General features: G+C 63.4%; 1 protein-coding gene across 1 annotated transcript; it reads right to left on the minus strand.

Moving 5' to 3' along the window:
* Positions 1-2,897: 2,897 nt before the first annotated feature.
* On the minus strand, positions 2,898-22,148 carry ARID3A (AT-rich interaction domain 3A; the record flags this gene model as incomplete). Its single annotated transcript, XM_084276360.1, has 8 exons — positions 2,898-3,143; positions 3,302-3,391; positions 3,467-3,763; positions 3,967-4,214; positions 4,697-4,880; positions 5,967-6,039; positions 20,774-21,095; positions 21,736-22,148. The coding sequence occupies 8 exons, from the start codon at positions 22,146-22,148 to the stop codon at positions 2,932-2,934; spliced, it is 1,839 nt and encodes a 612-aa protein (XP_084132486.1). The 3' UTR covers positions 2,898-2,931.
* Between the last annotated feature and the right edge of the window lie 1,400 nt (positions 22,149-23,548).

Raw genomic sequence — 23,548 nt, forward strand, 5'->3', positions numbered from 1 at the left:
TTTTTAATTTTTCTTTTAATATTTCCTCAACTTTACAGGGTTACAATCCTCTTAAATATTCTGCAGCTTAAATACAATCTGTATAATAATGTTATTATAAAATGTAAACTTTCAGTGGGGTTTGGGTTTTGTTTTTCTTTTTTTAAATTTTCTTTTCTTTTTTTTTTTTCCTGCCTTTTTAAACTTTTTTTTTTTGGTTTTTTTTTAAACTTTTTTTTTTTTTCCTCTCCCTGGATTTTATTTATTTTTATTTATTTTTATTTATTTTTTATTTTTTAAAACAATAAAATCAAAACTTTCAATACCTGAATGTCTTGTAAAACTGAAATATTTCACTGGGGGCTCTGGGTTGTACCCAAAGCCACCCCTCTCAGAGGTAGAATGTGGTTTATTTTTTCTTATATTTTCATTTTTTTTTGTCTTTTTCGAAGGTTTTTGTTTTTTTTTTCTTTAAATTCTTAATATTTTTTTTTTTAATGTCTTTTCTATTTTACCTGAGTTAAAGATACACTGGCTGGGTCGGTGCTCTGCTGGCTCCATCCCTTCTGCCTCTCCCAACCCCCCAGAGAAATTGATTTGAGGTTTGCAAATTGATGTGGGAAAAGGAGGAGAAAAGGGGGAAATGAAAAGATGCTTAAAAAATATATAAGGGGGGTGTGGGGGGGAAAAGAATTAATAAACCCCCCCTAAACCAACCCAAAATAGGGACTGTGCAAAGGAAAAGGTCCCTAAGAGTGTCTGATGCACACCCTGGGTGTGAGAAATCCCACCCCCCACCTCCTCCAATGCACCCCCCTTCTCCAATGCACCCCCCTCCAATGCACCCCCCTCCAATGCACCCCCCCTCCAATGCACCCCTCTCCTCCATTGCACCCCCCTCCTCCAATGCACCAGCCCCTCCAAAGCACCCCCCTCCTCTAATGCACCCCCCTCCTCCAGTGCACCCCCCCTGCTCTAATGGACCCCCCCTCCTCCAATGCACTCCCCCTCCAAAGCACCCCCCTCCTCCAATGCACCCCCCTCCTCTAATGCACCCCCCCTCCTCCTCCAATGCATCCCCCCTCCAAAGCATCCCCCTCCTCCAATGCACCCCCCCCCTCCTCCAATGCACCCCCCTCCTCCAATGCACCCCCCCTCCTCCAATGCACCCCCCCCACTCCAATACACCCCCCTCCAATGCACCCCCCCCAAAGCATCCCCCCCTCCAACGCACCTCCCTCCTCCTCCAGTGCACCCCCCCTCCAATGCACCCCCATCCTCCAGTGCACCTCCTCTCCAACGCACCCCCCCACCTCCAATGCACCCCCCTCCTCCAGTGCACCCCCCCTTGTCCCATGCACCCCCTCCTTCTATTCCCCCCCCCTCCTTGGGATTTCTCCTTATGGGGAGCTGGATACTAAGAGCAGCAGGAGCTGGATGGAGCCCCCCCCCCCGCCAGGACTGGCCCCCCCACCCAAGGGATGGGTCTGTGGGGCTTCCAAGGGGCATTTCCAGCTTGGAGAAGGGCCGGGGGTGGGGAAATGAATGAAAAGGCTGGGAAAACCCCAAATCCCCTGAGAGAGTCACTGCCCCAAGCAAAAGAAGAACAAAAATGGGGAGGGGGGGAGTGTGTGTGTGTCCCACCAGCACGGGGACCCCCCCCCCAACACCGTGCTTGAGGTGGAAACCTGAGGAATCAAGATACCAAGGTGTGGGGGGGGTGTTGGTATCAGGTGGTGATTGTGTCTCACGCAGATGTGGGTAAATATTTGGGGGGGGGGGGCAAAAAAAGTCTAAAAATTGCCCAAAAAGTAAAAAATAAGAAGAAATCTGGAAAGAGAAGGATGCTGAAAGGATCTTCAGGGCTGCAGGATGCTGGGGGGGTCCTGAAGGATGCTGAGCACTCCACCCCCCCTCCCACCCTGAGCATCCTCATCAGCCTGGGTATTTTATGCCAGTGTCCCCAAAGAATGACACCCCCCCCCCTCCATACACACACACACACACACACACACACACACACACACACACACACATACACCCCCCCTGCTGAGTTTTGGTGGGAAATCAGCCCAAATTGGCTTTGCACAGTAGTATGATGGGGAAAGGTGGGGGGGGGGATAAAGGGAGGTTGGGGGGGGGTGTTTCCCAGGGAAAGGAGCAGAGCTGGACCCGGCCACCGCCAGCAATGGGAGGTGAAAGGAGGTTACCTGGTTTCCAAGCTCCCAAATCCCTGATGACCACTAAATATAGATCATTTTTGCATGGTAAAAAGTTTGGATTCTTTCCTCTTTTTCTCTTCCCAAGAATAAAATAGAAGCTATTTACAACCAAAAGGCTCGACCACCCACCTCTTCCAGTCCCATACAGGGAGTGTAGTTCTCCAAAACAAAGGGGAAGGGGGGGGAAGAGGGATCTGAATAGAAAAACCTCTCCTGATTTCCTATTTTTTTTGGGGGGGGGGGGATTTTTGGGGGTGTTTCTGTTATCTTTTGGGTTGGTTTTTGACTTCCTTTAGGGAGTGCCAGGTGTGTGGGGGTGTATGTGTGTAAAAGGGGGGGGGGGGTTTCACTAAAGCTCGTGTGGGCAGGCGTCCCGTGGGTCTGTCTGGAGGTAACCAAGAGGTTCAAACAAAAATAATTAATAATTAATAATAATAAATGTATACAGTGCAAAGTGTGATGTGAGTGAGGTAAACGGCCCCGGAGCGGCCACCACGGCACAGCCGGCGGCTCCGGTGAAACCCCCCCCTGGGGGCTTAAAAAGCTTTTCTGCCTTGCAAAGGAAAAACCCAGCACCACCAGAAGGAGGTTAAAGCCTGGCTGGATTCTGGTGAGACCCCCCCTCCCCCCAAACCCCATCCCCTCCCCACCCCTACAACCACCACCTCTCAGTCTGTGTCCCCCCCTGCCCTGAGCGCTGGTGGGTGAGGGGCTGCCGGGGCTGGGGGTGTTAAGGCGAAGCGTTGTTGGAGGTAGAGCTGGGGGGCACGGCCAAGCTGGATGGGGCCGTGGGGGTGACACCGCTGGTCACCCCGCCACTGGTGCTGCTGCTGCTGCTCCGGCTGCTGCCACCGTTGCCTTTGCTGAAGGCAGCGGAGGGGAGCGAGGAGGAGGAGGAGGAAGAGGAGGAGGAAGGGCCGGGAGTCTGGGCGAACAGCACACCTGGGGAGAGAGAGGGGGGGCTGAGCTGGGAGCTGCTGGCACTCAGCATGACCGGGGGGGCCAAGGGCTGAGGGAGTGAGGTTGGGTGGTGCATGGTGCTGCTGGGGATAGTGGGGGCCGAGCAGCCCCCTCCCCACACACCGGCCAAGCCCCCTCACCTGTGTAGACGATACCGTTGATCTCAACCGACATGCTGATGCTGTTGGTGCCGTTACCGCTCAGGCCGGCGGCCGAGTCCGGGCGGTTCTCTGCCAGGGAAGAGCTGGGTTACAGACCCTGCCACGACCAGGGGCTGGGGGTCCGGGTGGGGGTCCTGCACTGACCTGGCGAGCGGGTGCCCTGGCTGTTGATGCGGATGCTCATGGGCAGCTGGGCCGTCATGGCCAGCAGGTTCTGCTGCAGCGCCCGCTGCATCAGCCGCTGCTGCTCGTCCGTCACCAGTGCCATCTTCTTCTCCGGGGGTTCTCCCGACTCCAGCTTCTCCCGCAGCTGCTCCAGCGCCACGGCTTGAGCGGCTGCTGCCACCTGCACCGCGGCCGCCTGGGCTGCCACCACGGGGTGACCGGCCAGAGAGACGGGGAGCCGGCTGGGCATGGAGATGGGGATGGGGGACTCCTCCTCTGCGGGGCACAGCGGGTGGTCAGGGACGGGCGGGGACAGAGGGTGTCACCACCCCGTTGTATCCCTGACCCTTGGCATCGCATCTCAGCCCCAGCTGCCCATCCGAGGACTCAAGGTCACCGAAACGCGACCCCTTCCCACCCTGCAGCACCCAGCTCTGCCCCTTTGGGGGCTGCACCCCGGCTCCCACAGCGGCTATTACCTTTCTTGATCTTCTGGACGGGAGCGATGGACCCACCGTTGGTGGCAGAGGCCAGTCCCAGCGCTGGCACCGGCAGCTTGGGGGAGGAGAGGAGGCCGTGGGTGCCACTGGGTGAGTAGGTGAAGAGGGAGCTGCCGAAGCCCTGCCGCCGGCCCTCCCGCCGGTTGCTGTCGATGGCCGCCTGCAGCTCGTTGGGGTTGCTCAGCCCTCGTTTCTCACATTCGTAGGGGTACAGGTACTTCATGTACCTGCAGGTGGAAAGGGATGGAGATGGAGATGGTGATGTGGTGGAGATGGAGATGTGGTGGAGATGGAGATGGTGATGTGGTGGAGATGGAGATGGTGATGTGGTGGAGATGGAGATGTGGTGGATATGGAGGTGTGGTGGTGATAGGGATGTGGTGGAGATGGAAATGTGGTGGATATGGAGGTGTGGTGGTGATAGGGATGTGGTGGAGATGGAGATGGTGATGTGGTGAAGATGGAGATGTGGTGGAGATGGAGATAGTGATGTGGTGGAGATGGGAGTTGTGGTGATGAAGATGGTGATGTGGTGGCTGGGCACCCCCTGCCCATGTGCCACCCCTCCCTCCATGCCTCCCTTTCCCTCTCCACCATCCCAGACCGGGGTCTCCCCCCAGCATCCTGCAGAAGGAGCACAAGCAGCACCGACCCTGCTGGAATCTCCCCCTCCCCATCCCACCGCGCAGTGCCAAGCCCCGCCGCTCACTGGGTGCGCAGGGTGAAGGCGGCGCTGGTGATGGAGGTGGGCAGGTTCAGCCCCTTGGTGATCTCCCTCCACAGCTTCTTGTTGATCACCTCCACCAAGCCGCCCTTCTCCGTCACCAGCGTGTACAGCATGTACAGGTCCAGCACCTGCTTGGCCATGATGGGGATCCGGTTGACGGGGGTCCCTGGGGAGCGGGGGGAAGACAGAGTGGGTTTGAGCTGCTGCTTTCTCACCCTGGAGTAAAGGAGGGTGGGGGATGCCAGCGACACCCCCCTGCTGCCACCCCTCCCATCCCTCCCTCCCGCCGTCGCCTCCTTTCCCCCTGGGGACCCCCCACCCTGCTGCCACCTCCCCAGGCAACCAGCCCCTTGCACAAAGGAAACAGAAACTCGCAGCTTTCAGCCACAGCCCCCGAGCCGGGGCTGAACTCGGCTGCTCAGCCTGAGGTCGGCAGCACCCAGCAACAGGAGTTATTTATAACGGCGGCGGCGGCGCTTCCCAGTCACGAGGGTCCTGCCGAGCCGGGGGCCGCACGTGCAGGGGGTTGTTGGGGGGTGTCATCCCTCCAGCCACAGGACAAAGGCTGCAGCACCATCCCCCTCACTGGGGGGGTCTTTGCCTGCCTGGTACCTGTGGGTGTGGGGGCTCAGGGGGGATGCTGGTGGGATGCAACCAGCTCCGGCAGCACCGGTGGCTCTGTGGTCCCCCCCCCTGTGCCCACACACGTGCTTCCCCCAGCGTTGCCTGACAAAAGGCTGAAGGCAGCGATGTGTCAGCATTTCCAGTGCTGTTTTCCACGCAGGAACCAGACCCTCAACTGGGTGAACACTTCACTTTCAGCCCTTTCCACCCCCCCTCCCTGCCCCAGCTCCCTGGCCCCCACCTCCTGGGTAGAGTGAGACAGCAGCGAGGGGCTTTGCCCTCCCCAATAACAGGGGGAAAGGACAGCAGAGGGGAGGCAAAGCTGGGGGTGAGGTGTTTTGAGGGGGGGGGGTTGGACCCCACGGGGAGAGGGCTGCATGTCCTGGATGTGATGGGCATGGGGAACAGAGCTGGGTGAGGAGGGGGGGGTCGCAGGCGCCGGCGCAGGATCTGTCCCAGCGGGTCTGACCCCGCTGCACAAGGAGGTTAAAAATTAACCAGCAGCCCAGCCAGAGCTGCGACCTCGGGGCTGGAAAGGGGGCAAGGAAACAAGCTCCCAGCCCCAGGGAGGGCGCAGGGGTGGGGTGGGGTGGGGGGGGAAGAGGGGTGGGCGTGAGGGGGGGCTCACCTCGCTTCTGCATGAAGCTGAAGAGGTCATCAAGGAATTCCTTCCTCCTGGGGTCACCATCCAGCTCGTACAGCTGCACAGCGAGGAGAGAAGCGCTCAGATAAAAACTCCTTACATGTGGCCCCCCAAGAGACCCCCACCCCTCCTGAAGCAGCATCCCTGGGGCTTGTGCCCGCCAGCCTGGGCTGTTCAGCTCAGGGGGCTCCCTGCAAAGGGCCGTGGGATCCAGAGGGTCCCTGTGGCTCAGCGCTGACCCCTGTCCATGCCCTGGCAGAAGCCCCAGAGCTCAGCCTCGGAAGCCCAGCGGTGAAATCATAGTCACAAGCGCCACGATGGGCTCTTGGGTGCCTGGCACAGAGCAGAACCACGCCAAAGAGTTACCCATCCTCTGCACCCACAGCACCCAAGGGAGCCAGTGCCGGGAGCCGGCAACCTCGTGTGCCATGGTGTGAGCTCGTGTGCCACCATATAAGCTTGTGTGCCATGGTGTGAGCTCATGTGCCATGGCATGAGCTCGTGTGCCATGGTGTGAGCTTGTGTGCCACCATGTGAGCTTGTGTGCCATGGTCTGAGCTCATGTGCCATGGCATGAGCTCGTGTGCCATGGTGTGAGCTTGTGTGCCACCATGTGAGCTTGTGTGCCATGGTGTGAGCTCATGTGCCATGGCATGAGCTCATGTGCCATGGTGTGAGCTCATGTGCCATGGTGTGAGCTCGTGTGCCACCATGTGAGCTCGTGTGCCATGGCATGAGCTCATGTGCCACTATGTGAGCTTGTGTGCCACGGCATGATCTTGTGTGCCATGGTGTGAGCTTGTGTGCCATGGCATGAGCTCGTGTGCCATGGCATGAGCTCATGTGCCATGGCATGAGCTCGTGTGCCACCATGTGAGCTCGTGTGACAACATGTAAGCTCGCATGCTGTGGTGCAAGCTGGTGCCCGTGGCAGTGTGCTCGGAGGGTCCCTGTGGGTGCAGTGCTGGCAAACAAGGGCCGTGATGAGGTGGGGAGTGTGCTGAGCTGGACCCCGTCGCAGGACACCCTCCCAGCTGCAGTACAGCACCGGCTCTCCTCTGCCTGGCACAGCCAGTGCTGAGTGTGGGCTGTCCTGGGGAGGGAGGCTGGCAGCCCCTCCTCCTGCAACAGCATCCCCCCCTTCCCCAACCTCTGCACTGCTCATGGCATGGCTGCCAGAGCAAAGCTGGCAGGACGAACTGCGCCGTGCCACATCGCTCTGAGCCAGGCAGAGCAGAATCCAGCGCGCCTTCCGGCACAGCCATGCCTTGAGCACCCGGTTCTGCTGGGGCAGCTCCTGTGGGGACCCCACCCCGAGCCCAACCACCCAGCACATTCCTGCCTGATTTATGGCAGCCGGATCTGCTGGCCGGAGCGCCCCAGGATGCGTGCCGGCACGCCACGCCGGCTCTGCCTCTCCCCGGCACTGCCAGCCAAAGCCCAGCGCGGTGCTTTCGGCCGGCGGATAATCAATCCCCCCCCTGAGGAGGGGAGTCATGGCAGGGGCTGGGTGGCACGGGCGCTGCCCAGACGCCACGAGGATGGAGGCTGTGGCCCTTGCCCTGGTGCTCTCGCTTCTCTCAGTGACGGTTTTGAACAACTGCCAGCGGAGCCGCGGCGGCCGGGCCGGGGTTATAAATACTCCCGTGTCACCCCGCAGGCACGCACCGCAGGGCGGCGGGTCAGCGCAGGGGAACCGGGTCACTGATACACCCGCTCACCCCGCGGGCACACCCGGCACGGCACCACGGTGGCGCTGGGACACGCAGGCAGCCACTGCCATGGCTGAGTGAGGGGTGTGAGCCCCACTCCTCCCAGCACCCCAGGGAAGGTGTGAGCCCCCCTCCTCCCAGCACCCCAGGGAGGTTCTGGACCCTGTGAGGGACCAAGGAACCCACGCTGATATGAGGGGCACGGTGCTGCAGGAGGGCCATGAACCCCCAGGTCCCCCCAAAACCCCATGGGGCTCGCCCAGCCCCCTCAAACCCCCAGGGTTGGGGTGGGAGCCCCCCAGCACCACCAACCAGACCCCTTGAAGCCCCTCTGCCACCCCACCTCCTCAGCAATTCTCCAGTATGCAGGGGGAGCATGGTGGTACCACAGCATGGGGTGGGGAGCAGAGGCTGCCCCCCAGCAGGGCAGAGGGAGCCGTGGTGCAAGCGGCTTTTTGGGCTGAGCCACACAGGCTGTACCTGGTCAGCCAGGGAACGTTGGGCCAGCACCAATCCTGCCTGCCCCGTTTCCTTGAGCCACTTTGAATCCTGCGTGGTGCTGAGCCCTGCTCTGCTCCCCACAGTTGAGCCAGCACAGCAAGCACCGCAGGGACCCCTGGGCGGCACCGCGGCGGCTCCCGCGTTCCAGACACAGGAGTGGCAGCCGGAACGCCGGGGGATTAAACACAAACCCAGGGAGGGAGAGGTGCTGCAGCACAGCAGAGGGAAGCAGGGGCTGGAAAGCCACCAGCGAGGGAAACGTGTCCAACCGGGAGCACTGGCAGCACGGTGCCGTGCCCTTGGCGCTGGCAGGGCATCACCGATCCCGGTGAACACCCAACATGCTGGTGGCTTTAGTGTGGTTCTGGGGTCCCAAATCATGGCTACGACTGGTCGGCATCGAGCACGGAGCCAACCCGTCCCAGCATGGTGTGATGGGGGGGGGTCACGGGCAGGCTGTTAACCTGCAGAGCTCTAAAAATCGATCAGCCGTTTATCACCACATCAGCTCATTCCATTTTGATACCTCTGGCTCTTAAATAAAGCCGCTCAGCCAGGGCTGCGGGCGGGAGCCGTGGCCGCGCTTCGGAAGGGACCAACGCACCAGTGGTTCGTTTCCTGCCGCGAGACACCCGGCTGCGGGGTGGCCCCCCTCCTCTCCCCTCCCCTCCCCTCCTCTGGGCTCAGTCCCGAGGGGAACGGACACGTTTAAGAGGATGAAAGAAAATTAACCGTCAGCTGAGGAAAGCATGCGGCGGTCGGGCCCTGGGGATTAGCAGCAGCGGGCGGGCGGCCGCCCCGTGTGCCGTCCTTCTGCCCGCAGGACTGGTGGTCCCGTGCCAAAGTCTGCCAGCCATGGCTACCCACACCCATCCCATGTGGGATGAAGCCGTGGAAGGGGGTCACTGAGGCCAGTGAGCAGAGGGAGCCCCATTCCCGGATGGCACCCTCGAGGCCCCACGGCACACCCAGCTGCTGCTGCGGGGCAAAGGACGTGTCGCAAGCCGCCGCTTGTGGTAACCGGTGAGATTTCGACAGCTCGGCCGGGCTCGGCTGCAGCTTGCCGGTCAGCGCCGCACCAAAGCGGGGAGAGGGGACTCACCCATGCCCAGAAATACCCTGGCTGTGTCCCCGCAGGAGCCCCCCCAGATTCTCCTCTGGCTTTGATACTGGTGTGACAGCAGCTTCCCAGCGGCACCGCGAGGCGAGGACGTGTCCTGCTGCGGCTGGGACGTGCTTTGGCCCGCACCGCGGCCAGCGCCGAGAGACCGATCGGCATCCGCCAAGCTGCCTCCATCCCCCCCTCACCCCCTGGGCACAGGCAGAGCCGTGGAAAGGGGCAGAGACGAGTGATTTCCAGCAGCCCCTCGCAGGATTTCCTTGCATTGACAGCATCCCGCGTCTGCCGGGACAGCTCACCGGCAGCCCGCGGCACCCCTGCGCTGGTGAGGACGTGGCAGAGGGGACGGCACGCCTCGCAGACACCGAAAGGCAGCGTGGGCACGGCAGGAAAGCTGACATCTCAGCTCTCAAAATAAAAATTGAGGAACAGAAACATGTTCTCGTTTCAGCAGCGTGCGAAACCGAGCAGCAGCCGGGCCTAGCGCAGGCCCGGGGGCACCACAGGACCGAAATCGGCAGGTGCTGAGCCCCGGCGGGTGCTGATACCCGGCTTGAGCACGGCTTCTGCTCGTGGTTCCTTGCTGGGGGAGCACGGGTGGAGGCGGCAGGCTTGGTGCAAAGGTAACGCCGGCAGCCAGGCCCAGGCAGCGAGCTGAGCCGCACGGCGGAGAAGCCACCCTGTCGCCGCTGACTCAATAGATTTACATTTCGTAATGAGGGAGGCCGCGTGGGGAGGTGGAAACGACTTAATCTGTAACGCAGCTGCCTGGAGAATATCCTCTTACCAGGGCGAGAGGGGAGGGAAGGGAGGGGGGCGTCCGGCCACACCACCCCGCTCATGGGTCCCCCACAGTGCCAAGGGATGCTCCGGCACAGCGGGGCCTAGCCTGGCTGAGACGATGGGTTCCCCACCTCCCTGAGAGCCTGGTGCCATGCTCCCAGTGCTCCCAGTGTTCACCACCCAACCCACTGGCAAGGCCCGGTGCTATCGGCACGCCTGGTTCTACGCCGCGATGCCCGAGTCACTTCGCCGCCGGCGCTGGCGGGCGGCTGAGGACGAGGGGCCAGATGGCCGCTGCCAGCAGATATATAATTAAGTGGAGGAGGAATTAGGAAGGCGGCGGGGCGGGCGGCGCTGACCTCGCACCCCAGCGCCCCGGCAGGATGCCGGCCCCGGCGTTTGGTGTGGATGACGGGATTAACGTTTCAAACCAGATTACGGGGCAAATCCCGGCCCCGTTGGCTTTCAAAGGGCTCGCGGGGAGGCGGCCCCTCGGCAACGCCAGGAATGTAGGAGAAAGCCCTCGGCACGGGAGCGGTGCGTGCCGGGGTGTGCCGGGAGGGACCCAGATAACACAACACCCCCCCCCCCACACACACACACACCCCTTCCCTGGCCCCAGCAGCCCCCTGCTTGTCCACGACCGGGCACTGAGCAGGGAGGGGAAGCACCATGTAAAGAGATTCCGACATCGCAGCCAACGTAGTGCCGGAGCTGGGAAGAAACCCCCCCGCATCACTGGGAACCCCCCACCCACCCCACCAGGAGACCCAAGGACCCCCAAGCACAGCAGGAAAGCACAGGGATGCTGTAATGCCAGAGCTTGGAAGACCCCCCCCTCATCACTGGGAACCCCCAACCCACCCCATCAGGAGCCCCAAGGACCCCCAAGCACAGCAGGAAAGCACAGGGCCACTGTAGTGCCGGAGCTTGGAAGAACCCCCCTCACCACTGGGAACCCCCAACCCACCCCATCAGGAGCCCCAAGGACCCCCAAGCAGAGCAGGAAAGCACAGGGCTGCGGTAGTGCTGGAGCTTGGAAGACCCCCCCCATCACTGGGAACCCACCACCCACCCCACCAGGAGCCCCAAGGACCCCCAAGCAGAGCAGGAAAGCACAGGGACGCCGTAATGCCAGAGCTTGGAAGACCCCCCCCCCTCATCACTGGGAACACCCCACCCACCCCACCAGGAGCCCCAAGGACCCCCAAGCAGAGCAGGAATGCAGAGGGCTGGGTCTGTGGAGGGGCAAGAGCGTGTGGCTGAGTTAAAACCAGCCCCCCCCCCCCAGCTCAGTTCCGGGTTTTCAAACCTCAGGGAATAATTTTTCGAGTTTCTTTTCCATGGCCAGGAAGCCCTGACACTCTTGGCTTTCCTCCTTTCTCTTCCAAACCGGGTGGGGACGTGCACACCGTGAGCTGGGGCTGGGTGGGGGGGGACAACAACAACACACACAGACCCCCAATGGCCACAGCAGCTGGGATGGGGGGGGGGGAAAACAACAGGGGGAGTAGTGACCCCTCTGAGGGGGCCTAAAGCCCTGAGCTGCTGTATTTAGGGTAAAAAACACAAGGAAGGCAGCACCCAGGGTGGATGGAGACCCCACCCCGGTGAGGCACCCGCAGCAGGTAGCAGACATGACGTGGAGGGGGGGTACAGTGGAGGGGGGGGGGGGCTCCTTTTCTCTCTTTTTCCCTTCCTTCCTTCCTCTGAGCAGCCCCTGGGGACGTGTCCCTTTGTCCCACTGACAGCCGAGGGGCGACGCAGGGCAGCGGGGGGGAAGAGCCCGCGCACGCTAACGAGTTATTTAACGAAGAATAAACAGGCGGGCGGCGTTTCCTGTCCCGGGCGGCGCACGCAGGCCCCTCGGCCCCTTGGCCCGCCGAAGCAGCGCCGGGGGCACGGGCTGCGTGCTGATGGCACCGCCAGCGCCCGTGCCTGGGGTCAGAGGGGGCACTGATTCAGAAAAAGAAAGTCATTCGTAAAAACTGGAGCCAAAGGGCTGGCAAAGAGCCCCGAAACGCAGCGTTTCGGGTGACGCCGCGGAGGTGGTTTCCTGTAAGATGGTGGCTGAGTCAGGGCTGGGTTGGGGGGGGCCTGAGGATGCACGGTGTGAGGGGTAGAGGGTTTGCCAGGACTGATCCTTCCCGGAGAAGGGCAAAAGGGAGAGCCTGGCCCCGGCACAGATCCTGCTGCAGATAAAGCGCTCGGCTTAGGGACGGGTCACCTCTCGCCGTGCCCATCCTTAATCCCCAGGGAGCACCCCCAGAGCACAGCCCTTCCCTGGGAAGGGGTGTAGGGGAAGGGGTGTGTGCCCCTTCCACAAGACCCCCCCCTGGGCGGCCATCCCAAACCTTGCTCGCCAGCTCTGAATCCGGGAGAGGCCAGTGGTGCCGGAGGCTCACCTGCACGGGACGGGATGGGACAGGATGGGACGGGACGTGGCCGGCTCCTGCCGCTGGCGGCCGAGTCCACTGACCGGCCCGTCAGGATTCCTGCCGCCTGCGCAGGGCCGGGGCTGCCTGGGGCGGGGGGCCGCTTCCGCGGGGGCAGCCATGGAGGGGGCTGGGGAGCACGGGGCCCTCGCCGCCGCGCTTCCCGTCGGCAGCATTGTTCCTGCCGGTTCCCAGCATTGTCCCTTCTGCGGGTCGGCACCGCCCGGGCCGGGACACGGCCCCACTGCAGGTGCCTCTCCCCATCGGTGCCCACTCCATGGGCTGGGGGATGTGGCAGACCCATCGGCGCTCCCGTGGCACGGGGTCAAGCCCGGTTGCCAGTCTCCAGCCATCAGCCCAAAGCGCCAGGGGTCCTGGCGAGCAAATCCCCCCCGAGCAACGCTGCAGCCACATCCTGGCCACGGTCCCACGCGGTGGTGGCCACCCCACCAGACGCAGGGTAGGGGACAGGGACAAGCCCAGCTGAGGGGGATGGGGGTTCCATACAACCTCCATGCCCGGCCCTGCCACCTCCCCAGCCAGGCTGGTGGGAACAGCCATACGGGCCACCCCAGGGGGAACGCGGGCCAGCGTCAGCGCTGACACGGCGGGTGTCACCGCGCCACGGAGCGGGACGTTGAATGGCCGAATTAGTCGCCGTTTAACCTCGCTGACCCGCCATTGTCCGCGTGCCGGCAGCCGCCCTCCCCACCACGCCACGGGGCCGCTCCTGGCCGGGCCAGCCGGCAGCTGCCGGGACGCTCTGCCCGCAGCCGCGGCCACGTGCTGGAGCCGTGCCGGTACAGGCCGCTGCCGGGCCCGGAGCGACGCTGGCTCCCAGGACAGCCATTCTGGGACTGGTTTTCCCCTTCCCACAGAGGAGGAAACGAATCCTGCTGCCACTGCATTTCCAGCGCGGGCTGCAGAGCAACACGCCGGGCAGCAGCTTGCCGGGCTCTGGCTAGACCGAAAACTGGCTCAGCGTCCGAAGGCCGTCATGGGGCCGATGAATTGTGCGGGGATGGGGGAACTGCTGCCCCCCACCAAGCTGAGGGCCGCCAGCCAGGATGGATGGACAGAAGGGAGTCAGCCCGGCAGCGGTGGCTGTGCCGGCCCTTGCCGCGTGCGTGCCGGTGCATGCCCTTGACACAGGCTTGCTATCGCACCAGACCTTGTGCAAATATTAATTCAGTGGAGTCAGGCAGCGTTGAGAAAGCTCAACCCAGGGCCCGGTTGCTGGCTGCTGGCGCGGCTGGACAGACCCCAGGAGAGCAGGCAAGCTGGAGCCACGTGGCACCGACCTGGGCAAACCAGAGCAGCAAAGCTTTTCCCAGTGGAAAAGTGGTGTAAACTCTCGGGGTATCCAATGAGCCCCCATCTTGGGCTGTGCACCCCCTCCCTGGGGTGACACCCCACAGCACCCCTGGGCGAGAACCTGACCCGGACGCAGGGGGGTAGCAGCACAGGAGCAACAGCTTGGCCGGCCCTTGCAGGCGAGCGAGCCGGGTTTGGATTCCACCATATGTAAATGATCGCCTTAGAAAGGGGATCGCTCTAAGCCGGAGCAGATGAGTCACCCGGGGCTTCCACCGCCCCGGCCGAGGATTTGTCTAATTACAAATCTGTTCCTGAAATGCGAGGTCCCTGCACCTCCATCCTCCACCCGCCCGTGGGATGGCCGCAGCGCCGTCCCTGCCAGCGGTCTCCACCGCGGTGGGGGTCCCGGGGATTGTGTCCGGCCATCCCCCGTACGCCCCGGGCCTGGCTGTGGGAGCTGGAAGAGGTCCAGCAGCCACAATGGCTTTGACAGGCAGCCAGCTGCGGGCCATCCGCCCTGGGAACCATCACCGCAGAGCTGCTCCGGCACCGCTGAAACCTCGCTGCTTCCTCGCTCAGATGGAAGGGGGTGGTGGTGTGGGGGGGCACTGACACAGCACCGGAGCAATGCCAAGCTCCGGCAAAGCAGCTGCCTGACCCTATCCCACCACACGGCAGCGGCACGTGGCAGCACGCCGCAGGTGTTGGGAGTCCCTGAAAGCAGGGACTGTGCCTGACCAGGGGCTCCACAGCGGCCGTGGGTGCTGGCAGATGGGGAAACTGAGGCAGGAATCCGAAGGATTTCCTTCCTGAAGGATTTAAGGCCAGCGCTCGCGTGGGCGCTCCTGGCTGCCATCTGCACCGGGGTGAGACCCTTGAGCCGGCTGTGGCGGGTGGACGTGGAAGCGCTTTCCTCAAGGACCACCAGCGACAAGGGAGGGGAGCGGGCAGCATTGCGCCTGTCCCCACCCTAGGAGGAGAGCCCCAACCCCCTGCAGTGCTGGCATGGGGCAGACCATCACCAGCTCCATCCAGAGCAGAACCGGGACCAGGCGTAGGCAAACTGAGTGACCAACGGAGGGGTCAGGGAGTGGGGCACAAGCCGAGCAGGAGCTGCACCCTGCGCCCTCAATCCGGCTGCCCCGTCAGGCTCAGAGTCCGGCGAGCGGCAGCGCAGGCAGGTGTGCCATGAGGGACGCGCCCAGGGGAGCGTGGGGGGCACCCTCCTGTCCCCAAACCGTCGATTGCAGCACGTCCGGCCGGGCCCCGGGACCGGCTGCCATTTCTCCTGCGGTTTGGGCCAGAAATAGGGCAATGGAGCAACGCTGTAGCCTTGCCCAACCGCTCTGCTGCCGGGCGGCTGTTTGCTTTGCTGACAAAGGACTTGCTCTGGCCTCTCCTCTTCCCCCTCCCCTCCTTTTAAATAAACCCTCATTCCTGTTAGTTCAGCTGTGCCGGAGCTGGGAGGTGGCTGCCTCCTCTGCAGCCCTTGGATCAGGCTGGGGGGCTCTCAGGGGGACACCAGCAGCGATGCCCTGGCTCAGGGGAGCTGCTTAGCTCCAGAGCTGGGGGGTATGGGGTGGGGGGACAGTGCACCCAGGAGTTAAGTCAGCAGGACACCCAGGGCAGGACAGACATGCTTCCCTCTCCCCACCTTGTTCCTCATGCCAGGTCTCACCAGAGAAATGGCTTGGGGCAGTGCCTGAACACCGGGACTGGCACCTGCGAGCTGAGCCGGCCGTACAGGCACCCAGGTGTCAGGTTGGGGGAGGCATTTGGCAGCTAAGCTGCTCTCACCAAGAAGTCCCTGACCCCCGGCCAGGGATCCAGTGGGATTACAGCTCCGGGAAGGCTCCCTGAGCACCGTGAGCCGATTACTGGGTTGGATCCCTGGCCAGGAACACCCTTCAGCGAGCTGACGGCGGCACAGGGCAGGATGGCGATGGCTACACCAGAGGCTTGGGGAAGACACGGCCCTCTTCCTAAGAGGGGTCCACCTGCCACTGAACAGCTGCCCACGCCTCCTTGTACCCCATCCCGCTCCAGCTGCACCCCCAATCCCCCATCCCACCCTGATCCCCTCCTCACCCCCTGTTATCTACCGGCACAGCCAGGCCCTACAATCTCCTCCTCCCGGTGCAGAAGCGCCCGGCCAGGGGCCCCAGGGTGCTGCCCTTTATCTGTGCTGCAGCGCTGGCCGGAGCAAAACCACCCATGGTGGGGGGCAGGGGGGGCTGGTGATGACACCCGGGTACCCCTTTCCGTGCACAGGGGGCCCCTCGCCCTCCCCGGGGGCAGCTCACCCGCTGGGCTGCCTAACGCAATGAAGCTCCAATGGGTTTTTTAAAGAAGGTAAATGGACCCTCCCACCCTCGTTACAAGGCCACAGGGCCCCCAGCTCCCCCCAGCCAGCTCGGGGCTTTCGAAACACAAACAATCCCGAGGAGAAGGGGTTCAGGGTGTCACACTGGGGCTCTGCTGTCAGCGGGGCAGAGGGGATCTCCCCCTACCCAACCCCCTGCAACTCAAGCGCAGGGTTTTGGCTGGGGAGCAGGAGCCACCATCTCCTCCTCAGCCCCTCCAACCCTCCCCAAGAAAATCCTGGCTTCATCATTCAGGGAGCTGCTGTGGCCCTGCCAATGTCCCAGCCCTGGCTGGACACCATGTAGGCAGGGCTGGGGGGGTCCACTCTGGCCCCCCGCTGAGCCCAGCATGTGCCAGCTGGGGTTACAGAGTTGCTTTCGGTTTGGGTTTGTTAGGGTTTTTTTTTAGTTGCTATTTTTTTTCCCCTCCCTCCCTCTCTTCCCCAACCGTTGCACTTTGAAACGCCGTATCTCAGGGGAGCACTGCTCAGCCCAAGATAAGAGCTGAGGTTTCTGCACCCCGCGTGCCAGCGGTGAGGTTCAGCTGTCCCTGTCTGGGACACACGAACAAACCTCCCACCCACCATCCCCCCCTCCCCAAAAGCACCAGCACCCCACCAGGACCCCAGTGCTGGGCACCACCCTCCCCCCTTCCCAGCACCACATCGCCTTCCTAAAGCCTCCAACTCTTCTTGCAATCAGGACTGGAGATGGGAGGGGGTTTCAAACATCAGCCTAGGGGGACCCCAAATTACGGGGGGGACCCCAAACAAATGGGGGGACCTCAGAAAGAGCCCTGCGGCTGCTGCGCTCAGCTCCCCACCACCTCCCCACCCATGGGACATGGTGCCAGGGTACTGGGGCGCACGTGCCTGGGGTGGGGGTGGTGGGGGGTGTGCAGGCAGCCGCTGCCTGCCACAGGCAGCACAGGAAACTCCAAAAGAGGCAGAGGCAGGAAACTCCAGCCCCCGTGGGCTGCCGATGTGCCCACGGCTCACGTTCCCGGTATCAGCGGGCTACAGTAATAGCAGTAACGAAACAGAAAGGTCAGGAGGGGGGTTCTCAGCCAGGCAGCAGCAGCAGAGCCCCCCCCAACAAGCTGGGGCAGAGACATCAAAGCAGGTTTTCCCCCGGCAGCAGCTCGCCAGCCAGGCATTACGCAGCAGTTTGTGGCGGCCACGCAGCAGCACCGGATCTTCGGCTCGTGCTTCAGTGGCTCCTCAAAGGAGCCTCAAACATCGTCCTTTAGGGTGCAGGGTGTGAGCCCCAGCGTCCCCCTGGCTGGCTGAGACCCCCACAGCCAAGCCCAGCGGCTGGACCCATCAGCATTCCCCCCTCTCCCTTGTTTTTCGGGGAGGTAACCCCAAAATCAAAGAAGGGCAAATGTAGCCCTGGTATGGTGGAGATAGGGGGGCAAAGTGCCACCATCCCCCCCCCCCCCCCCCCAGCAGGGCTACAAGAGGCACCACATCAAACCGAAAGCGAGCCCATCCTCGCTGCGGCCAGCGTGGGCGGACAACACGACAGCCATTGCTCACGGGGAGCCTCCTCCTGCCCCAAAACTGCCCTTTTTCCTCCCCAAGGAGCCATCCCGCCCTCGGCAGCCGCTGCCCCCCGACCCCCCGCAGCACCGGGGGCTCCTTTGTTCTGCTGCCTGCGCAGGCAGCGCCCCGGGTCAGCCCCCCGAGCTGACCTCTGCCTGCGCGGTAGCTATCCCCGGGGACGGGGAGGTGCCACGCGCCAGCTCCCTAACCTCCATAACCTCCATCACTCTTCCTCCTGCCCTGCCTTCCTCCCGCTGCATTGGACCCCATCCTCCTCCTCTCCCAGCCCCCCCCCCCCATCGCTGAGCCCTGGTTTGCAGGGATCTGTACAGGATGGGTCAATAAAACACGGCAGCAGAGGACAGCAGACCCCCCACACTGCCCAGCAAGGACTGTGGCCAGGGATGCCGGGGTGCTGGGCTGTTCACCAGCACTGCCAGAGCTGAACCTGAACCATGGGGAGATCCAGAAAGCTGTGGGAGGGCTGGGGCTGGACCATCAGCCCTGTGCTGCCATGGGAGGGTGGGTGGGGGGGTAGATCTGCCGGAGAAAGAACCCTAAGCCAACCCAGCCTGTGCTGCTGTGGCTCATTTTCCCCCCCCACCCCCGAAGCTGCGCTGACACGGGCAGGAGGCTGGATGCTCGTGGGAGAGCCCAGGCGGTCGCAGCGCTGAGAGGAAAAGAGCTCATTTGCCAAAAAAGAAATAAAAAGAGGAAACCCAAAAAGAACCCCTTCCTGGAGCAGCGCTTCCCCACCACAGCGGGAAGGCCCAGCGCCAGCACGGCAGCGCTCGCGGCACCGCGGCTTCACTGGATCTCTCATGCAGGGAAATGGTGCTGTGGGGTTCTGGCTTAATGCACCCTAATCCCAGGCAAAGGGGTAGAAGTAGTTGGGAATCATAGAATCCCAGCCTGGTCTGCGTTGGAAGGGACCCCAAGGATCACAGAGCTCCAACCCCCCTGCCACAGGCAGGGCCACCAACCTCCAGGCCTGGATCAACACAAGGTTGCCCAGGGCCCCATCCAACCTGGCCTTGAACACCCCCAGCGACGGGGCACCCACCCCCTCTCTGGGCAGCCTGTTCCAGCCCCTCACCACTCTCTGTACAGAACTTCCCCCTAAGATCTCATCCCACCCTTCCTTCCCTTACAGCGGTGGGGCATCCCAGCGCGGCGGCAGTCGCCCCGCGCCGACACTCGGTGTTTACATTCCAGCTGCTTCTTCCCAGGCCGCACCGGCCCAGCTGCGCCAGAGCCGGGGTGCCGGGCGGCACGCGCTGGAGGGCGGCCAGGAGGAGCTCCCAAGCGGTGCCGCGCTGAGCAACCCCCTGGCCCGGGTCCAGCGGCCACGATCCAAGCGCCGAGGCGCTGGCAGGCTGACGTGCCGGGGAAAGCCTCTCCCGGCAGCGCGCTTCGCCTCCTCTCCTCCCTCCGCCCACGGCACAGGGGTGGCAGCCGCGTTTTTCTCCCCCCTCCGGCTGCTTCCACCATGAACCGCCACGCCGGGATCTCCCCACCGACCCCAGGAAGCCTTCTGCTGGGAAGGGGAACTGGGAGAGAGGCACAGCTCTGGGGAGGGAAAAGGGATTTAGATGCGTGGGGACTTTGAGCTGGTGTCCCCGAGCGCTGCAGAGGCTACGGCGCAGTCCCACGGCACATCCACGCACCGCAGCCCGGCATGGGCCCTGCCGACGCCACCTGCCACCCAGCCCCACGCTTTCCCATTGGATTCTGAGGGTGGGGAGAGATTGCTGAGCCCCCAGAGCTGGGGTATGGGTCCAGGACAGCCCCAAAGCGGTGACAAACAGGAAGATCACGGCTGCGGTACTGAAAAAGCCTGTTCACAGAGACAGAGATCGCGTCCCCGGCCTCTCGCTCCCCGACGGCAGGAAGCACCAAGAGACAGAAACCACAAGAAGAGGCGGCGTGGGCGAGCGGCTCAAGGAACTGGCGGAGCAGAAGCATCCCTCCTTCCCTGCAGCCAGGCAGGAGCGTGCCGGGGAGGGTGACCACACGCTCCACGCTCACTCCCGCTTCCTCCAGCAGCCCCAGCAGCAGGCTGCCCGCATCCAGATGTGCCAGCAAGTCCCAGCAACCCCCTTTCCACCCCTTCAACACCCATTTTGGGAGGGATGCAATGCACGCCCCCACCCCCCTGCCACCTCCCAAAAGGGGAAGGGGCAGGGGCCGTCGCATCCCTCCCGAAAGGCCACCGTGTCCCAGCCACTCCATCTGGGTCCCATCTGCTGCTGTTGGCTCCCGTCCCTTCCCCCAGCTCTAAACTCAGATGTATTTAAACGCACACATCAAAGGCACCGAGCAGCCCCCGGGGAGCCCCAGCTCACAGCACATTTCCTTCTATTAGCTGAAAGCAGGGCGCAGTGAGCTCCCACTCCGGGAGAGAGCGAAAGCCCCAGCTCAGCCGGTGTGGGGAAGGCAGTGGAAGGGGCAGCTGGGGTGCTTTCACCCCGGTTCACCCTTCAACAGCATTTTGGCAGAGGTGGGAAGGGGACAAGTGTTGCCCTCAGGGGCTGGCACAGTCCCACCATGCATCACCTCTGCTGGGACGGTGGCCAGGACCAAGCCACGTCCCCACTGAAAAATGCCTTGGGGCAGGTAGAGAAGAGGAAAAGCCAGAGTCCCTTCAGACCCACAAATTCAGGGAGGAGTTTTTCCATCATTTCCAGCAAGAATCCTCCCAGGTGCCTTCAGCAAAACCTCATCACACCACCCGCCTGCGCTGCGCCAGGCCACGGGGCCAACGGGGACTTAGGACCCCCAGGGGAGCCACCGCTCAGGGATGGGGTGAGCCCGAGCACGACAACCAGGCAGCAATCCCACGCTTTCTTAGCAGCAGTGACAGCAGCTCGATCCCAGCACAACGCTGCTGGAGGCAGCACTGCCAGAGGCAGCCCCACCGCAGCTCTGGAGGATGCGGGGACACGCGGCGGAGCCGAGGCGCTGGGGAGGGACGGGACGCGGCGCGGGGGGCCGAAGGCATCTCAGCGGGCACTCACCTGTTTGAACTGCTCCTCGTAGGTCCAGTCGCCATGGTCAGGTGCTGGTGGCGGGGGCTGTGAGTGGCCCAGTCCAGAGGGGAGCCGGTCCTGCCCGCCCGGCAGCCGCTGCGGCTCACCCCGGTAGTGCTGGGGCGCCGGGGGCTTGCGGAGTAGCAGCGATCCCGCACCTGCCCGCACCGCCTCTGCCGAGCCGAGCCCTTCCTCTCCCATGTCTTCTTCCTCCTCGTAGTCTTCCTCCTCTTCCTCCTCCTCTTCTTCCTCTTCCTCCTCCTCTTCGGCCAGGTCCTCCTCAAAGTCATCTTCATCCCACTTGCCCTTCCTAGAACAGGGAGGAGAGGAGAGATTCGGTCCCACGCTAGGCTGAGGGGGTTGGGTCCCCAAAACTGAACCCTCCTCCCTCCCTGCCTGCCCACACCATGGCTGTGGGGCTGGGACCACCCACCCAGCACACGGGGAAGCCAGCGAAGCCCTGTCACACCCTCTGTAGTGGGTGGCAGCCCCGTGGGGCACTGCCAGCCGCTGGCATCCTGAAGGCAGCAGCTCCGGCGGCAAGCGGGGCTCTGCCAGATGGCTCCCAGCCTGCTCCCGCCCCGGGGAGGACACGGCCACGGGGGCCCTGCATAATTTAAAGCCAGACCAGGATCCTCTGTCACAGCCCCACGTGGCTCCCCAGCAGAGATGAAATGTCGCCCAGCGCAGCGCGAGGAATCACGGCTGCGGAGCTGAGCTCCTGCCCTCAGCAACTCCTGCTCCGGGACGTCCTGGCGGCGCTAACCCACCTCCTCGCCTCAAGGTGCCCCAGCTGGGGCATCCCCCAGCAGCCTCCACCACCGCTCCCCAGCCCCAAAGGGACAATCACGTCCCCAACCAGTTGTGCCAACCCCCCAACACCACCAGCCCAACCCTGCGCCCCTTCCCGAGCCCGTGACAGCAGCTAGTCTGGCTGAGCATATACTCACAGATCCTCCTCCTCAGATCCCATCTCCTGCTGGTACCCTCCATCTTCCTCTTCCTCCTCCTCACCGCGCTCCTCCTCCTCCTCCTCCGAGGCCTGGCTCTCATCCGACAGCCCCGGGCTGGACGAGTGGCTAAGGCCGGCGGCCGCAGCTCGCATGGCAGCCAGGGCGGCCATCTGCGCCCGCTGGATGTGCGCGCTCTCAGGCTCCGCTCCTTCCTCCGAAGGTGCCGGAGCCGGATCCTGTCCACGGCCCCGTGCTGGGGTGCTGGCAGGGGTCTGCCCTGGAGCCGGCGGGGGCTGCGCGGGGGAGGGCGTGGAGCGCTGCTGCTGTTCCTGCTGCCGCGCTTCCAGGGCCTGCTGCAGCCGCGCACGCTGCTGCCGCTGCAGGTTCTCCATCACCGCCTGCAGCTTCATGGCTCTGCTGGCGGGTGGCGGGTCCCCGGGGGGGCGGGGGGTGATGCACCCGGGGGGCAATGCCCGGGAGGCGCGGGGGGCAGCGCCCGGCAGGCTGCTGCGCTCCAGCGGGGCCGGAGGCCAAGGCTGGGGAGCACTTGTTGGGGGGGGGGGAGCAGCCCTGCAAGGGGGCTGCTGGGACCCGGGATGGGGGGTGGTGAGGGAAGCGGAGGATCTGCGGCGCCGTTGGGCCCCTCAACCCTCCTCAGTCTTGCCCCGACGTCTCCTTCACTCAAGGGCTCTGGTGGAAGCTGTGGGCACGGGGCGGCTCGGTGGGATCAGGGTGCTGCTGCTGTTGGTGAACGTGCTCCAAAAACTTGGTGGGTTCAACAGGCCCGGTGCATCACCCCTTCTCTCGTTATCCGGGCACTCTCAGGGGGGTGGCAGCCTTGAGGTCAGCGCGGTGTCCCCCCCGGCTTGGGGCCAGGCGTCCTTACTCCTTGGCTGGCTCGGCTTCCCGCAGGCGTCGGCGCAAACCTGCGGGGAGAAGCAGAGCAGAGGGTCAGCGGAGCTGCTGGTGGGAGCGGGCGAGCAGGAAGGAGTTAAAGACAGCGCAGGAGCCTCATTAATCTCAAGCTAATGAGATAGGGAGGCTGGGCCCTGCTGGGGAGGGGGGAAGGGGCCTGCCGGACCAGATAGCCCTGCCTGGCCCCCACAGGCAGCGGATACCGGGATCCCAGTGCCTGCAGATAACAGCCCCACGGGGAGGGCGCTGAGCAGCCGGGTCCCCACGGGGGACAGGCCACGTCCCCACCCGGGGCACCCACTGCACATGGGGGTGAAGGACCCTCACCCCGGGGGGGGGTGACCCTCACATCCTACTGGACGGGCAGCACAGCCTCGTTCCTCAGAACCCTGGCAAAGAGGCTCTGCTGTCTGCCCCAAGAGCCCCCCAACTTCTCCCAGTCCCTGGGGGCTGCGGGTTCCCTGGGGAGACACGGGGCTGGAAAGGGCCCAACTCTGCTTCACCCCACCAGCAAGCGCCCGAGAAACCGTCACGCTACACCCAGGCCCCACCACCCCCCCCTTCACCCCGGTGTGACCCCCAGACAGGGCCACACTGACAACAGCTTCAGCAGGATCCCCAACAGCAGGGCTGGAGCTCGCCGTGCCACAGCAGTGCTGCGTACGGACAAACACCCCAGTTCCTGCTGCCCCGCGTGCCGGTGGAGCGCACCCCTCTGGGACCCTCACAGGGACGAGCCCGGGGCTGGGTTTTGGGACACAGCAGCCCCCCGCCGCAGGGGCAGGACAGCCGGCAGCAGCGGCAGGAGCCCGTCAATTCTGGAAAGGGGAACCTGCTTCCAGCGCGGGCCGGTGCTGCTGCCAATAGGGCGGCCGGGTCACAGCCGTTTCCCCCT

This window comes from Gallinula chloropus (assembly GCF_964237585.1).
Source record: "Gallinula chloropus genome assembly, chromosome: 28".
NCBI lineage: Eukaryota > Metazoa > Chordata > Aves > Gruiformes > Rallidae > Gallinula > Gallinula chloropus.